The sequence below is a fragment of the Gymnodraco acuticeps genome, unplaced genomic scaffold (assembly GCF_902827175.1).
Source record: "Gymnodraco acuticeps unplaced genomic scaffold, fGymAcu1.1, whole genome shotgun sequence".
Lineage (NCBI taxonomy): Eukaryota > Metazoa > Chordata > Actinopteri > Perciformes > Bathydraconidae > Gymnodraco > Gymnodraco acuticeps.
In genome coordinates, this window is record NW_022990501.1 from 2,888,584 (window position 1) to 2,907,268 (window position 18,685).

The 18,685-nt window shown below is 41.3% G+C and overlaps 1 protein-coding gene across 3 annotated transcripts in view; it reads right to left on the minus strand.

The window, feature by feature from the left end:
• Positions 1-1,689: 1,689 nt before the first annotated feature.
• LOC117552984 (seizure protein 6 homolog) overlaps positions 1,690-18,685 on the minus strand; it is a 118,826-nt gene continuing 101,830 nt past the window's right edge. Inside the window, exons 10-18 of one of the 3 annotated variants that reach the window (XM_034226721.1) lie at positions 16,712-16,908; positions 15,450-15,644; positions 13,641-13,832; positions 7,836-8,030; positions 5,723-5,758; positions 5,514-5,622; positions 5,322-5,418; positions 4,738-4,807; positions 1,690-2,745 (exon numbers count right to left, since the gene is read on the minus strand). In XM_034226721.1, coding sequence (XP_034082612.1) covers positions 4,781-4,807; positions 5,322-5,418; positions 5,514-5,622; positions 5,723-5,758; positions 7,836-8,030; positions 13,641-13,832; positions 15,450-15,644; positions 16,712-16,908 — 1,048 coding nt within the window. In that variant the 3' untranslated portion in view covers positions 1,690-2,745; positions 4,738-4,780. The other 2 variants (XM_034226723.1, XM_034226720.1) reach the window with 2 other exon arrangements.

Sequence of the window (18,685 nt, forward strand, 5' to 3'; positions counted from 1 at the left end):
ATTTGTTGTTCAATGTATTTGATATTTCAGATTTTATTATTATTACCTGGTCTTACCCATTTCAAAAGTAAAGTGATGTGATATCTGTTCTTTTGTCGACACATTTTAAAGAAAAAGTTGTAATTTTGTATTCCTTATACTAGAACTGAATCATATCCAACCTTCATTAAATGGTTTGTAATTTGAATCTCAAACAACACACATAAAAAGGGTATAAACTACATCAGCTAAACCTTGGTGCAATCATTGTTTTATTTGTTATTATACCCCTTTTCAATTGCATTATTCCTCTCTGTGATAGCAAACATTGAGTCAGTGTGTTGGTGATTAACATGTGAACAAAGAGAACAGGCTGACACATGAGCAGATCCTCACTTGTGGTCCCTTTTCCTCAACCTTCACTGACTGCACGGGGACATTTACATTTTAATGGCTCAGGCTGCTTGGTGCCCCCTGCCTCAGAGTGAAAGCTCAGCTGAAAGCGCGGGTGACTGCTCCCAGAGACAGACCAGCTCCACACAAACACAAAAGCTGCAGAAACGAAAAGCTGGACTTGGTTGTAAACGATTTTGGCTGAACCTCATATAATAAATCGTTGTTTCAGATATAAAATAGCATAATTCATTACTAACCCTCCCTAACCCTAGTCCAACCAGGAAGCCTGTCTTTGCTAAAGAAAAGGTTGGCAGGTTGTCATTGTGACTACTGCCATAAATAAGGGAGGATGTGGATTATCACTTCTCTACATAACTATGACCTGCACTGTGTATCATTCTTAGATATTTTAACTTTAATCTTTAATAACATGGCAGCAATTCATAATTGTGCTCATGATCCTGCATCTAAAGCGAGATGTATAGAAATTCAAATCCAGAGGGGTTTTCTTTTAAATCTATAGACATCTTCTTGTGTCCTGCTACTGTGGATCTATGTTAACTGTAAACTCTGTCAACTTGGTGCTGTTATATCCATTTTCTTTTCCAAATTATTTTGTATTCTTTCATATTTAAAGGAAAATAAGGAGCTGCTGTTTCTCCTATGGGGCCCTGTTCTATTGTCTCACAGTGGCTGGAGTATCAAGTCTAAAACGTTTAAAATAGACTAACTTCAGTACAGTCTAAATGTGTTTGCCCAAACCATTTATGTTCCTTTCTTTTTGGTCCATGTCTCATTTAACTTTCAATTCTTTGTTTTTGTGAATTGGGTAAAAAAGTCAAGGGTTAGGGTTAAGGTCAGGCTTCTAAAAGTCTAAGGAGCGAATATAAATTTTGAAAAAATGTCAGGACTACAAAAATAAATAGAAAGTGAGTATTGTATACATTGTAAATTGAATGAGTAAGACAGTACAATCATAACAAAGGCATGATCAATAATCTGTACCTCATTCCTTACCTTGTCCTTCTTGTTATGCTGCCATCTAGGGGTAAATAGCTGTGTTGCAATGTGTCCTACCATATTAAAATGCAGGCTACAATAAAATGGCAGTAGTTAATAAATGTGCTCATGACCCTGCGTCGAAAGCCAGATGTATAGAAAATGGTATGTCAAACAAATATCTGGCAGATGATTAATCATTATTTCCACTTTTTACATTCAGGTTTATTAATGACTGAGGTAAAGCTTGTTATAATCTGCCGAAAGTGTTGACCAATGAATAACACTCATAATTAACTCAATGAGTCCATGACAATACTTTAAACAACAATTTATTGTATTATTAATCAGGGCAATATAGATATTTGAAGGTAATCTGGTTCCTGGGTGTGGTTGCACCAGCTGTGATGCTGAAAGAAATACTTTTTAACGACATTAAAAACCCTGTTACATGGGGATCTATTTTGTGCACTGTACTTTATAGGTTGCAATGCAGGATTTAATCTGATGTTGCCTGCATCAGTAAGCCCGTCATTACTTTATGTTATCCCAACATTTGCCTTTATCTCCATAAATGCTGAGATGCAACCACATTTTGGAACACACACAAACGGACAAATTGCTACTTAACCTTTGAGGCAGACTTTACAGTTTGACATAAAACAAAGTAATGCATAGCTGACGTGAGAAATCCTCTGAGGCTGTCTGCAGTTGGAACAACACATCAGCTCGTATAGGGAAATATCCAGCATCATTTCCCCTTGTTTCTAGAAGTGACACTGCATGATGGAAAGGACCGAGCATAATGTGGAGTGCTAAGAATGTCAGGCCTACAAAATAACAGTTAAACAAAAGATATCAATTTTCTTACAAACATTTTCACACGTGATTTTCAGGTTATAGTCAGTCGTGAGGCACTCGTATTGGACAGGCAGTTTATTTACAAATAGCAGACCCATACACACGAAGAAAATAAAGTAATGATGTCAAATTTCCAAAGAATATGGATAATTGGATATTGGTTTTCAACAGATCTCAACAATCAACGCATTGTTGCCCCTCAGTCTCTAATTGTTACTGCATTAGGGCGTGAAAAAGTAATCAAAAAACATACAATCACCAACGGTCGTCACCTTTTTACTTTATAAAAATATCACCATGGTGGTTCACAGATTCACAGATTAGACCGTGGACAGAGAGACATATTTACAGTAATACACACGAAAGGGGAAAAATGGAAAAAAATCATTTTGGAACAAAAAGGTTGGCGGAGAAAATATGAGCAGTGCAGAGAGGGTCCCAAAAGGCAAAGCTTGAGCAATTCTTTCTTAAAGGTCTCTAAATGGACACCTTTATTCTTTTTCATTTGCCCTGTAAAGACCAGACAAATTAACAAGTTAAAAAGGAGACAGTTATATAGTTGTACACATTGTGATTAACATATCAAAACAAACGTATATTCTCTATTTGTAATCATGTCATTCTTATTTGACATACATGCCATGTGACTTGTGTACGTTTAGATAGAAACACAACTCTGAAGTGCTGGCTATTTTAAATAAAATAAATAATGTTTCAGAATTTTCTTACACATTTAATGAACTTAAATTATAAAACATACACAACAAATGAACTTGACAAAAACAGAAATTATGATATTGTTACAAGATATATTGCACGACCTGTTACACATCAGGATATATCTGATCCTGTTTTGACTATACTTTTTGCCAATTATAGCTTGTTTTTTCTAAATGTGTATGTCTGTTACGATTTTATTTGATCAGTTTAATAAACAAGATAATTACAAAACATATACCGGAAGTAAAGTGATGCTTTATACTTTTAAGTAGCGTGCACCATTCAATATTGTCCGTGACCATGGTTCCCATTTATTCAATTTAATTCTATGTTAAATGTCTCATCTGTTTGGAAGTATCTCATGCGGACAAGTTTTACATGTTCTTGTTAGTGTTTTATTTATGTAACCTTTATATAGGGAGACAACGGCTCCTTTGAGAAAGGTCTCAATTTGGATGGATCCCAGGTTAAATGTTATACATACAATATTTTAACAATTTCAAAGCGTATTATATCTAGAAAGCCAATATTTCTATGGATGGTAACCTTGTTCTTCAGAGCAAAGAATTCAATACATTTGGATATTTTTTTAAAAGTTTATAGTGCACAATTTATCATTTTCATAATAAAGAAAAAAAAACTGTGAATGCGGTATATGGACTGAAACCGTTGTATCTTTACACATGTGAAGTAGATGCCACAATCACACATATACAATTGTTATTGTTTCAAGATAACACAACATTATCTTTATTGAAATGTAGAATGACAGAGATGCAATGGGGGGAAAAAGTGGGGGAAATACAATTTAAAAAAAGTCAGATATATAATGTTAGAGTTTTCATTATTGTCAGAGTTATTAAACCCTTCAAATCTTTTATCCATTAGTCTTGGTATAAAAAACTGTTATTTTACTCAAAGGTCCCATGTCATGGCCATTTCTACTGATCATAATTCCATTGTTGAGGTATACTAAAATAGATTTATATTGTGCAATGTTCCAAAATCACGTTTCTCATACAGCATATCTGTATAGTATGTGTATTCTCTGTCCTAAATGGCTTGTTGGAGCTCCTGCCCCCCCCCCCCCCCCCCCCTCCCTATGAGCCCAGTGGCCATCTGCGAGACACAGCGAAACCCAGCCCGAACACACACCCGCAGCCTGGCTGGGAGTTTGTGTGTGTGCTCAGTGCTCATACACCGACTCACAGCCTCGCCGCGTCCCGCCGTGTCAGGGAGGAGAAATCGGCAGAGCTGCAGCTGAGAAAAGATTGAGTGTGTGAGGGACCAATCCACAGACTTAACGTAACGACTCTGCGGACGTAACGGCTCCACGGATTGGTCCATTTGGACCAATGGGTCCATTTGGGTATGGGCACGTCACTGTACCCAGGAAGAAACAAATGGAATAAGAGAAATCTCCAACGAGGCGTTCTGGGGCAGCATAGACAGGAGTTTTACTCGCTACAAGGTGTACTTTGAGGGTTTGTGACTTTGCAGACCGTTTACATGGATAAAAACCTTCATAACACACAAGGGGACGGGTAATAACCGGAAAAGCATGACATGGGACCTTTAAAAAGAGGCCACCTATCTCCGACTGCATTACATTCTTACCAAAAGAAAATGTGTAAATAACAGAGTGATTGGTTGATTTTGTGTACAAATGCCATTTGAAGCTCTGCTGTAAAACCACATCAGAATGTGTGGCATCACAAACGACATGATGGAAGGGTCGGATGACAGTGAGTGAGATGAGCTTTTAACATTAGAAGATCTCACCTCAAAGTTCTTCAGCAGTACGGCCAAATTGAACAAACTGGGTTTAGTATCTAGAATGAGACTGCCAGTGCTGAAGGAGCGTGGGAAAAACACAAGAGGACGCAATTGAGACCGCATATAAAAACAATAACAAAACCAAAGATAACTTACATCCATATTCACTTTTCCCATAATGTAGCACTTATAATAACCATCAAAAAGTAATACAATAATTAATTAAACATATGATAATAGTAACACATTTGAACGTTCTTGTTTTTAAAATAAAAAATAAAACATGTGTGCAGACTAACAAATGTACACACCTTTACAGCATGCAACATAAAACACTTTATATGACAGGGGTAGGATATGAAATGTGAATGATGCACTGCAACTTTACTATGTGGATGAAATATGGAAATCCAAGATCCAAAACAACAGAATGAGGTGACAAACGTGTTTACTGATGATGACAGGTGAGGTGGAGGGCGCCCTCTGCTGGTGAACCATGAGATGAGGACATGATGAGAGCCACAGGATCAGGACAGCACACTGGTGTTCTGTGAATCCACGTCTTGCATGCTCATGACATCTGTACTTACTCCGCTCTCATACACAGGGTTGTCGAAAGCTGACTCTTCGGTCATGTTGTTGTACGGCGGCAGGGATGTCGGCATTCTGATGGTCTTCCCTTGGATCCTGAGTAAAGAGTAAAGAGTAGAGAAGCAGGAACATCCTGTAAGAGCCCGGAAGAATTGACAATGAAATAAATGTTGTTAAAAGTTGCGACTTACTTTGCAAAGTAGACATAAATCCCGAGAACAACCACCAGGATGATTGCAGTCGGGATAAAAACTGCAAGGGCAATATTGGTTCCATCCATGCTGTAATCCATATTTACAACTAGAAAGAGGGGGGGGAAGACAATTAAAGGTATTATTTCATCTGTGAAATACGCACAAAACAAACATAATTATACTGCAATTTTGTATACGTAACTCACCATCTAGCCTGCGTTCATTCACAAATTCGGTTGAGGCTGCAACAAAGACACAAATGCAGTTTTTTCAGTATTTGCACCAAAATCACAGTGCGTTATATAACATGAAGAAATCCATCCTTGCATTCACAAACAACCACAAAAAAAGCTTGTATAGTAATATTTTTCCACAAATGAGACAGTTGTTAAATAATTTAACATTAGCTACCATGTGGTAGGACTGTCTGTTCTTTTACAAATATAATTCACTATTTTGATATATTGTGATATGTAAAGAAAATGTGAAAAAAGCCTGAGTGATGTTATCAGTCAAATTAATCTTTAAGTTGTTTATTCTTTGTTTTGTGTCTATTTTATGGAAAATGAATCACTCTGCAAATTGTATGTGTGGCGTTTGGGGGTGGAAGACAGAAACAGACGAAAATAATTGAAGAGGTGTTGGGTTCTTTTTTATACATCAGGGTTTCCCACACATAGACTATACTTGGGCGGGCCGCCCAGGTATATTAACGGCCGCCCAAGTATATTTCGCGACCCATTTAGTTTTTTTGTTTTTTTTTTATAACATTTTTTTTTATGTTTTTTTTTTTTTATTCGTCCGTGACCACGACGCCATCTGCGATCGATTAACTTGTAGACAATGATCCCTCGCTCCCTTGCTCTGATCTCGCCTCCTTCTGGCCTGTTAAGTGGCCTGCCTCACACAGGGTGACTGGCTGTCCACATGATGCCGACATGGCCACTGTCATACAGATCATAAATCAAAGCCCTTGATTGGTCTCTGTGTGTCATTCAAGCTCGGGATAACCTCAGCTCAGGTGAGGTAAAGGACTCTCTGAGTGTTTAGATAGTTAACTTAGTCTAAGTTCTCAGTGGGTCTCAAACGATGTGGTCACCATTTATGTAAACACATATTTCCATTTGAGAGGGTAGTGATTGGTCTAATGGAGAGTGAGGTGGGCTGAAGATCGGAAGGCTGTGAGTTCAAATCCCGCCAGGAACACCACCACTAGTGTGCCCTTGAGTAAGGCACTTAGCCCTTAGTTACTCCAGGGAGAATGTCCCTGTAATCGGTCATTATAAGTCGCTTTGGATAAAAGCGTCAGCTAAATGAAATGTAATGTGATTAGTAAAATATGCATGAATACATAAATAAAAAGTTAACTAGGTGAAAAAAGGTAAGATACACTTTTAAAACTTGTTGAGAGAAAACTAGTCTTTGCTGCTGCCTCAAAGAGGAGGGGGGGAGAGGAGGGAGAGGGGGGAGAGGAGGGAGAGGGAGGAGAGGAGGGAGACAGGAGAGGCTGATTCAGGAGCACAGACACACTCACAACTATAAATGAACCAAAAATTAATAAACAAGTTTCAGTGTTTTTTTCATATTGGAAATGGGATGTTGTTGGTTATGGCCTTGATTTTATGATTATTGAAATGTATACAGTTCTGTTAAATATAGGTGTTTCCATAGATCTAGTCTCTTTATTTTCCCCTCAAAATGCACCAGATTGATGCATTTAACTCCAAAATAAAAAATAAAATCTTACCGGGGGGGCATGCCCCTGGCCCCCCCCAGAGGATTTGAGGTCGACCCCCACTAAAAATCACATGGATAGGTTCCTAAATACATTAATAAATACATTTATTTTTTTAAATAGTAACCCATTTCCATATGTTCATGTGTGGGTAGTAGATTTAAACTATAGGGCTGTCACTACGGGCCCTGCCTGTACCTGTTCGCTCTGCCATCGCGTGAAGGGTCTGCTAACAAGCGACCAACAGAAATGTTAATGTTGTTGCACGTCACCTCAACCCCCCCCGCTACCACCACCCCCCAAAGTATATTTCAGCCTTTCATGAAATCCCAGAAGGATGAAGTGCTCTGACAAACAGTGCCATCTTTGCGCAAAATGATTATACCGGAATGAAAAGTCAATAAATAATGTTGTTAAAACTTTTCTTTTTTTTCGCGCACCACCCTTCCCCCCCCCCCCCCCTCCTTGCCACCACCCGCCCAAGTATATTTAATATCTGTGGGAAACACTGTACATGTATTATTAACAAGATGTCGTTTTTTTTTACATCGCAGTTATCTTCAATAAGTGAGTGCAGGGTTTACCTCTGCAGGCAGGGGGGGTGCTGTTCCACTGTGACGGGTGTCCGGGGATGCAGTAGATGGAGCCATGGCCCTGCAGCTCGTAACCCGAGTGGCAGGAGAAGCTCAGCGTCTCTCCTGCTTGGTAGAAGGCCTTCTCAGAGCTCTGCTCACTGGTGGAGGCGGCGCCGGGGTTCCTGCACGGCTCGTACTTCTCAGCTGAGAGGATGAAATGTCATGTTGTAAAAACATTGTTATGCACCTTTTTCAACAGTACAAACACTGACGAAATCAACCGAGACATAAAAGTGCAAGATAGTTTGTACTCTACGCATGTCAGAATACTTTTGTGCTTTTTCTTTTTTTGTCTTTAAAAATTGTATCAGTAATCAAACCTGCCTATTATTACAGAAGTGCACAAGGATTTAAGAATCCTTGTTGCATTTTTTAAAAAGGTCTCATATTAAGAAAACCAGTATAATCCAATTAATTGTTGTTTGAAGTGATCAAATTCTTTACTTAAAAAAATTATAATTCATGTTTAGGACTTTCTTTCCTAATCATTTTGTACCTCAAACAGTTGTTTTATTTTTTAGAGATGCAGTATATTGAAAGTTAATCATATGTTATCAATGTAAAATCTTAATCTAAGCAAAAAAGTAAATAGTAAATAGTAAAAATACATTATTTCCCTTTGTTATATTTCACACAGGCTCCGCCCTCTACTGGACTCTATGGGTACTACCCTTAACCATGCTATGCGAGCATTCACATACTGAGTTGCATAAACGAAGCCGGCTAATCAGGGCGAGCCTACCTGAATGCACGCGCAGGCACACAGTATGTAATGCGGCCACGCCTCCTGATCCTGTTATCATTTTTCTCTTCAGCGAGCGAGCAACAACTGATGCAGAGAAAGCAAAACACGTTTGAAAGAAGAAGAAATAAGTTATCATATCTTCATGGAGTCGCCACTTCTAGAGACCCAGGCCAGACCTTCGTGCCCTGGCTTAATAGCGGGCGCCGATCCCCAACACCTCTGCTTCGAGTGTTTGGGGTACCAGAATATGGCAGAGGCGGTGCCATTCACGTTCGCCATTCCAGCGGGGCGGATGGCTCCGTTTGCCCGGGAGGATGCACTTTTCGTTGTCGGGCACTTCCGGAGCGTGGCAGCCCATCTGCTCCCAGCAGGCAGCAGGCTGGGCAGAGAACCTCTGCCCCGCTGCCGCATGACAGGGCGGCTGCAAATGAACACGGGTGTGTTGGGCGTCTCGCCCCCACCTCACCGGATCAGATCGATTATTTGGCCGCAGCATCGGCCAAATTAATAGCTTGGTCTACGGCAGGGGTGCCCAACCTTTTTTGAACCGAGAGCTACTTTTAAAGTTGCCAGTCTGCCGAGATCTACCAGTCCAAATAGAGAGGCGTAGTTACTGACAGCCTACCAGGTAAATACACACTTCTACTTGTATAAAACTGACCTTTGTACAATTAATACTTCATAACATACTGCAGATTCTTTATCTTACCTCTTTCTAATCTACACACATACAAGTATTTAACTGAAGTTACACAACAGTATTGTTGATGCAGAGTTGGAGTTTATTCACACGTCACATACTACAGTGGGTAATGTTTTCAAGAAACATTGAACAGTGCTGCCACATATGACACAGGAAAAACAGAAAAGACTCTGAACCCTTTCTTTGTCATTATATAAAAATAGTGTTGCTACAAAAGTATAAATGAGGCTTACTAATAAGACAACTCAGATCTGAAGCTACTCAGGAATCTGCTGCCAAAGTGCAATAAAAAAGACAAAATTAATAGAATCAAACCCTTTTTTTGTTGCATTTTAGTAGATTATAAAAATAAATGCCTTTTTTAAAATAGGATGCAAGCAACACTAGTTTCTTAACCTGAATTGATAGACTATAATCAATTTAAGTTTGCATTCTTATACCATTTTGTACAATAATTATAATGAATAAGTTCAAACAAACTAAAACTAACAGCTGATTAATAATGGTATCTAACTTGAGTTTTTATTATATCAAAAACCTGTTGAAATGCTACTGTTATTTTGACTGTCCCCAAAAAGCGCGTCGGCAGCCTCCAGGAAAGCTTCTTTCACAACTTCGCCGTCTTTGAAAGACTTCATGTGTTTCGCAAGAACGTGACTGACACGATAAGGTGCTCTGGTAGCAGCCTTGCTCTTGTTGTTGGGCCTGGTGAAAATGGACTGCTGTGCATTTAGCTGTCCTTTCAGGCCCCTCCCCTTTTGGGAGCGTAGGGCAGAATCCGGAGGGAATTCCGTCTCGTAGCGTTTGTGCACTGTCTTGAAATGCCGCTCCTAAATGACCCTTCTTCGATAAAGCCACGCTCGCATTGCAGATAAGACAGATGGACTTTGAATTGGAATAGATACAAAAATAATCATCTTCCCACTCGGAGTGAAAATTATATATTTTGGGCTTTTTTGCTTCTGCCATAATTGCGGTCTTGTGTGTGTGCGGACTGTCACTCCTGTTGAGTGTTGACACGGACAATGTCAGCTAAATAGTGCCCACTGCCCACCAGCCACGCCCCGACACATGGGGTCACGCCGGCCAATCACAAAGCTTTGATGCGTTCAAGTGCATTATTCTGGCACAGGAAAATTATGTTATACGACATTAACGATAAAACAGAATATTGTTGTTCTATTTTTAGACACATCTCGCGATCGACTGGTTGGGCACCCCTGGCCTACGGTGTGGCCGCCGCTGCTTGCTGTGTGATGTCCCTGGGGGATCACGCCGCATGGCACTTTCCAAAAAAAGGCTGTGATGATCTCCTGGGAGCCCCCAGGTCTGCGGAAGGGCTCTTTGGATCAATTTTCTTGGTCACGTGGGTGAGGAGTAGTCACAGCTTGGCGTATGATGCTTCTTGCTCATCCTCAGAAGGCAGAACATTGTCCCACACTAGCCGCCCGGCTGTAACTCCAGTAAAGGTAGCAGCAGGCGGGCGCGCACACGCACGTGAGGAATAAACTGCAGAAAGTGCTGTCAAAGCACTGTGCGGGTTCAAGAGACGATATTGCCGGCGTGCTGTTGTCAGAAAACACACCTTGCCTGGTATAATAGCTCAGATTAATGCGTTTCACCATTGAATGTGAAAACACAGCGTTAATACGAAGGCGCGGGGCCCCGTGAGAGTGGCCGCGGTGCGTTCAACGACCTCCGTAGAGAACGGTGGGTTACGTATTGTAACATGTGTAACATGTCATGGCCAGGTCCAGGGAAGGGGCAAACACAGCCCAATTGATCCAAGTGGATTGTGGTCAATTGGAAGAAGAGCAGCCCCATACCTCACCAGCAGGTGCAGTATCTGGGGGTTCTGCTTGATGCAGGCAGACTACGGGCCACCCTGTCAGAGAGCAGACAGGCATCCCTGCTTCGGGCAGTTTGCAGACTGCGACAGGGGGCGACAGTGTCAGCTTTGACCATTATGCAGAGTTATGCGATTGCTGCATATGCGTCGACTGCAGAGGTGGTTTGCCGGTCTTCGTTTAGATCCAAAGAGGCACAAACGGCGTCTGGTGACCATCCCCCCTCAGTGGAGGGCAACCTCCGATACTTAGGGTCCCCAAAACATCTGCGGAGGGGAACTCCACTGCGGCGAGTGCCCTCCTACATGACGGTGTTCACGCCCAGTTCGGGAGAGCGGAGGTGGACCTGTTTGCCAACCGGCGCAACAGCCACTGTGCCCTGTGGTTTTCCATGGCTCTGGGGGACAATCCACCCTTGGGGGTGGACGCGTTTGCACACGAGCCATGGCCAAGAAAGCTGTTATACGCCTTTCCACCGCTGCGTCTCATTCTCCCCCTCCTGGAGAGGGTGAGACGGGAACATCTGTCAGTCATCCTAGTGTGGCCCCAGGTCGGCGTTTGGCGCCATGGTATGCAGAGGTGACACAGATGATGGTGGGCCAGCCTTGGGCGGTGCCTCAGGTCTGGGGAGCGCTGTCTCAGGAGGCAGGTGCAATGGGGGTGTTACCCACTCTGGGCCAACCTCTCCAGGCTTGGCTCCTGAGAGGGACAGGCTGAGACAGGGGGGATTGTCTGACGAGGTTATTCAGACTATCCAAGCAGCAAGAGCAGAATCCACCACAGCCTGTTACAGGCCAAAGTGGTTGGGATTCCAGCGATGGTGTGAAGAAAGGAGTCTAGAGCCTATGTCTTGTAAGCTGGGCTCTATTCTGTCCTACTTACAGTTACTGGTGGACAGGGGGCTTGCTTATTCCACAATTAAAGTGTATTCAGCAGCCATTTCATCCTGCCATGAGGGATTTGGTGGCAGGTCAGCCTTCAGTCAGCCGCTTATGGCGCGGTTTTTGCAGGGGGTCAGGAGACAGCGCCCAGTGGTGCACACCTCCTCCTTGCAGTGGGACCTGCCGTTGGTGCTCGAGGCTCTGGTCACAGAACCATTTGAGCCTCTGGAGCGCTCCTCCCTGAAGGCTCTGTCAATGAAAGCAGCTACGCTGCTTGCCTTGACTTCAGCCAAAAGAGTGTCCGAGCTGACCGCTCTGTCGGTACACCCGAGTTGCCTTTTGATCCGGGGTGACCGTAGCGGGGCGATACTCAGACCGAAACCCCTCCTTTGTTCCCAAAAACCTAGGGAGTTCCTTTCAGGTCAAGTGTTATACAGTTGAACGGCTTTAGTCTTCCACCCCATGTTATGTAGAGCGCATGGCTTCCATTAGGCGCACCGAACAGCTGTTTGTGTGCTTGGGGGGGGGGGGTAAAGCTCTGTCCAAGAAGCACCTGACAGGATGGCTCTGCGAGTGCATCTCATATGCCTACGGACAGGCGGAGAGGGCTTTCACGGGGTATGGCCGTGTCATCAGCCTTGTTCAACGAGTGTGGAGGACATATGCATGGCGACGTCTTGGTCTACAGGCCCCTTCATAAGGTCTTATCTCTTGGACATGTCTGACTCCTTCTCATCCTCGGTGCTTGCTGGGGCAACACACGACTGGTGAGAGAGGGGGGGGGCTATGGGTCAGTAGGTATCTGACCCCCCCCGGGACATAGTGCGCTTATTTTTTCCCATGCGCCTTAGGGACCCTGGAAACGTAGTATGCTGCAAACCCCATACAGGATTGGAGGACGCTCCTCGCCTTCCTCACTATTTTCCATGCACACTACACGAGGTAAGCGTGTGTGAGTGTGGGGACCAAAAGCCGGTCAGGGGCAGTGTGATGGGTCGATGTTGTTGAACGACAGGGCGTTTATCCATCAGGGCTCCGCCTGTGCTTATATAACCAGGGTTACAATATGTAACCCACCGTTATATTTCACACAGGCTCCACCCTTTACTGGACTCTATGGGTACAGTGGGTGGAGCCCTCTACCTAGGGGCCCTGTCTTTCCTATGCCGCTCGCTGAAGAGGGTGTAGGATAACAGGATCAGGAGGCGTCTTATATACTGTGTGCCTGCACGCGCATTCAGGTAGGCTCGCCCTGATTGGCCGGCTACGTTTATGCAACTCAGTATGTGAATGCTTGCATAGCATGGTTAAGGGTAGTACCCATAGAGTCCAGTAGAGGGCTCCACCTGTGCTTATATAACCAGGGTTACAATATGTAACCCACCGTTAAGTAGTTTAAAGTAGCATTAAATGGAAATACTAAACTAAAGTACTTCAAAATTGCACTTGCAGTACTTAAATGTATGTACTAACTGCCTTTTCCAATACTACATTGTTTAAATCATGTAGTCAAAGCCTGAAAGAAGCTGTGTGTTGAGTTATTTTGTGTCCATGTGTGTGTTCTGACTCATGGCTTACGGGTGCACTTGGGCAGCCTCTCGTTCCACTTGGGTGTGGCTGAGTCTCGGTTGTAGCAGGTGAGCAGGCTGCTGCCGGACAGGATGTAGCCTTTATTACAGACAAACTGCACTGTTGATCCAACAATGAAACGGTTCCCTGCTATCACCTTATGACTGTGCTCCACATTCCCTGGGTCCTGACACGTCAAAACTGGTGCAGCACAAACACAAAATACATAGATTATTAGTTGGCAGTTGTAGTAAAATAGAAAACATTTGTACTTTATGCCCACAAGATAATAAAGAACTGTTTATGATTTTAAAAGAGTAAACTGTTTTTTTTGCACTCTAATAACATTGTTATTCTCAAGACTGACAGTTCAAAAAATAATGTGAAATGTAATCAACACTTAAATCAGACTTTAGTTACACCTGGAGTAAATTCACAAGCTACCCTGCAGTATACAAAGTCATTAAAACTAGCTGTAACCTTACCAGCTTTGATAATGACCAATAATTATAAAACATATCATATATATTATTCTGAAGTGGACCATCTGCAGAAAAAGTACTTTTACTGTTGATACTTTAAGTAAATGTTGATGCTAATTGTTCTGTCATTCTAATGACTGACATCTATCTCCTTGACTGCTATATCCTTAGTGGCCTCTAGGGACAGGCAAGTGCGTTCCCAGTAAAACGTCTGTGTTAGGTTTCCGTTCTGCCATTTTGTTTGAGAGCCGCATGGGGAGCAGGTTCCTGTCTCTATCTGTCTCCATCTGGTTATTTTCAACCTTGAGAAGGCATAATCTGTGAGTACATTTGTTTAGGGAAACATTTTGTATAATGTGCTACTTATATTTTTGCATTTCATGTAACATTTATCTAAATTCAGCATATGTAGTTAAGCCATGTATGTAATTGCTGCATGAGTAGTAATTGTCCCTTATTGGATGTTGGAGTGCATTTGGTTTATTTTTGGGGAAAAGTACATCGTATTTTGTTGTGTTAGACATTTATACATGTCTTTGTTTGTATAATTTCAGTTTCACACCGCTCCTATTAAAATACCAAACGTCAGCTCCTGTCTCGGTCATTTTTGGGAGAGTGTTTAGCTCGCTGCATAGCCATGCATCTACATGCGTGGTGAGGGCAGAAGACTAATACGTTTGCACTTTTACTTGATTAACATTTAGAATGCAGGACTTTGACTTGTAACAGAGTATTCCTACACTCTGGTACTTCTACTTTTACTCATGTAAAATATCTAAGTACTTCTCCCACCTCTGGTTAGTAGCAGCTAATATAGCATCTAAACATTGGATACAATATGAAATGGGGAGTGGGCAAGCAGCAACCTTGGGTTTGAAAAACCTGAATTATTTCTAATGACCAGCAGGGTCAACCATCGTTGGTTGGAAAATAAGTCTGATTATATAGAGGTCTATGAACAAAATAATGCTACTCTTTACTTGATTTATTACCTCAGTACACATGTTCCTATTAAGCTCCAAGAATATCTGCTTATAGCAAAAAGACTATATATAGTCTTTTTGAAAGACTATAGAGGTTTAAAAATGGTTGCCAGGTGCCAACATTGGCCTAAACCAAAGAGACTAGTAAAGTAAATAGTTCAAATCTGTCATGGCTACTGGTATGAAAGGGATACTCCGGACAATATGTGCAGACCAGATTATCAGGATATTTTTATCCGAATTCATCTGAGAAAAATACTTATGATAACCAAACCAAAGGATTCTGGTGTTGTAAAACAACACCAGAATTTGCTCACTACTCTCCCAATGTGAACAAATGGAGAACAGTTTACCTTCCTGACATTTGGGCACATCTCCGCTCCATGTTAGGTCCCACTGGCACATGAGGATCTCCGAGCCTACCAGCTCAAACCCAGGGTAGCACTGGTAGGTGATGACGGTGCCATGGATGAGGTCAGGGTGGGACGTGCTCTTCCAGCCGTTGGTGATCTCCGGCAACTCGGAGCAGGTGTCGTTCCTCGCCACCTCTGTGGATGTTGTAGTAGATGTCAGAGGTGGGAAGTAGTGGAGTACAAAAACGTTGTCATTTTTCCGTTGTTCAGCATCAAAACATTCATTAGCTAACAATGACATTATTGTTCTATTAATATAAAGTGAGGTCAGTTACTCTTTAAAACAGTTGGTAGTTATGGGTACTTTTTACTTAAGTACATTTCGAAGCCCATACTACTTTACTTTTACTTGAGAAAATAAGTTTAGTCAGTGCTTTTACTTTTACCAGAGTATTTTTAAACACGAGTATCTGTACTTCTACTTGAGTAAAGGATGTGGGTACTTTTGCCATCTCTGGTAGATGTGTTGGTAGAAAAGATGCAAGAAAGAGTGGGAAATAGCTGATTACAGACATCTTTATGCAGACACAATGAGAAAAAAAACAATGGTACTGGGAAGATTTCTTTATGTATTACTTATTTCTTTAGTAAAAGGACAACTATTGAGGTTCCTTCGTGGAAATCCTAGCATTGATATACAAGAATGTCCTCTGCAGGGGAAGGGAATATAAATGTGAGACTGCCTGTGTGCACTATAAAGCAGCAGATGGAGAGGACAATGTAAATAGGGGCTTGTGATGTGTGCTTGGAGGAACACAGCATGTGGTTTGGCAGCAGTCAATCTGCGCCTCCCTAACTGCCGCATGCTGGGCTTAGAAAACAAGGCATAGCAAAACCAGCTGATGTTGAAGTGTACCCTATTATTTTCGTTCTGTGTTTGTTGTTGTCTCATCCTGTGCACCTTGGATAAGCCAGAAGACATCGGCAAATCAAAAGAAACACAGGAAAGAAAAAGGAACAAATCAAGAACATTTTATAATTTGTTACCTGCTGGGTAAGGAGAATTTCACATTTCACGTTTATTAGTACAATTTTTGTTGGTTTCTAGTGTCTCTTCTAATGGGAAAAGTACAATTAATGTCTATCATCATTTAATTGTAAGTTTAACTGCTTCGTACTTCATTAAACTGGAACAAAAAATCTAGTTATTTTTCTCAAAATAAATCCCAATTTGATCAAATATAAAGAAGAGCTGTTCTTACCAAAGAAGTGGACCACAAAGCCGTTATTGTAGCCATAGATGTTGGTGGCAGGGTCGGACTGAAATTGAATGGTGACATCCGCCATGGAGGTATAGAGCTTGAAGTGTGGCTTTGTACCGCTGTATTGTCCCAGGATGTTGGCTGTCAGGTCGTCTCCATCATAGAAGGTCAGCAGGTCATTCTTACCAATATGGAGACTGCAACAGACATCAGAAACGGGTTAATAAACATTTCATGTTCACAATGCATTCCTAAGTCCTTCATTCACATGTATTGCTTAGGTCTTTAACTTGTACAATGATAGTTCGTTATAGTGATGTTTAGACTGTATTGATGTGTATCTGATTAAGGATTATATTTTTACATTATAAGTGACCCAAATAAGAAGAACTAATAAATTCCTATTCGATGTGATCTGTGCTGATTTGTGCCAATAATATGAATGAAGCTATTGAAAAAAACAAGACTTCTAAAGATATTCATATAACGTGGAAAAAAACACCTAACTCCAATTAAATTAAATGTGTCTTACATGTCCAGCGTAGTACTAAAATGCTGTATTGATTTGGAGCCACTTAGTCATACAACATTGAAGCTATTGAAAACAAAACAAGACTTTTGGGTAGAGCTTTAACAGTTAGGTGACTGGTTACCATCTCAGTGTTGAAAGCAAAAGCGTTGTCAACAGGACTTGGGAAATATGAATTCTGTTTATGTTGGATGAATCTGATGTGAAGTAAACACTAAATAATGAATGATGTATTGCTCTTCGACCCCCCCCCCCACCCACATAGGTCTCATGAATATGTGCCAAATTGTAAATCTGCAATAATATTATCTTTTAATAATGGCACAATGCTAGCACTGCTTTTGAATTTATGAATCGCCTCCCACCCGCACAAACTCTCCATTTCTATTTGCTGTATGCGAATAAGTCACCAATCAAACTATTTTTAGTAAAGCAGTATTCTTTAAAAATGGTAACTAACCCCCAAGTGTATCTCTTTACAATTTGCACAATCTGGATTAACACAAATTCAAAGTGATTATGCCTGAAAATCACATTTCCCATTCTTTTTTCAGCTAGTACTGATCAGAAGCTTATTTACAAATGCTGTCTCCATAAATCTTTGTCATTGATAAACTTTAAAGGTCCTATCATGCTATTTTTAGGCAATAGTATAGGTCTCAGATATATACAAATATATAAAAAAACATGTCTATGAAGTGTTTTGCTCAAAATACCAAACAGATCACCCATTCTAGCCATGCCTCATATCCCTCTATTTCACTTCCTGTTTCAAAAGTGCTGATTTTATGTATAAAGCTTTAAAAAAAAAAAAAGATTTGATAAAAACGAGGGGCGGAGCTCATGCGGGAGATTCTACCGACTGACACTGCGGTGATGAAACGCCATATCATGGATTATCAAGGATTCTGTCTGAAACAGTATGGAGCTCAAAGGCTTTCTGTCTTGCCGGTTATACCACAAGGTGAGTTCCTTTTTATTTCCTGCTTCTTCACTTACATGCTCTCTCCAGTACAGCTTAGCTCTGAGTGTTAGCAATGCTACGGAGCCCTGGAGGGTTCATAGAGAGAAAATAAAATAAAACGAGGTCACGCTTTATTAATTTGTGCGCACGATATACTTTCTCGTTCGCACAAGATAGTTACCGGTGCGCCAAGTAGGAAGTGGAGCGCATAGAAATGGAGATTGAAGAGAGATCAAACTTTGTCAAGAAAGCCTTCAAACTAAACACTTAAAATAAGAAACAAAGGAGTACAAATCCTTTAGTAAGAAACATGCCTGCAAAGATTATTTACATCTAATCAATAGGTCAGAAGGAGAACATGCCAGAACCTCATGTAGTGAAATATTTAAGATTCAATGTAAACACGTGCGAGCATATGAACTGTATGACTGAGACGTCTGCAACTTAATACAATAATGTATTCTTATCACTGTATAATATC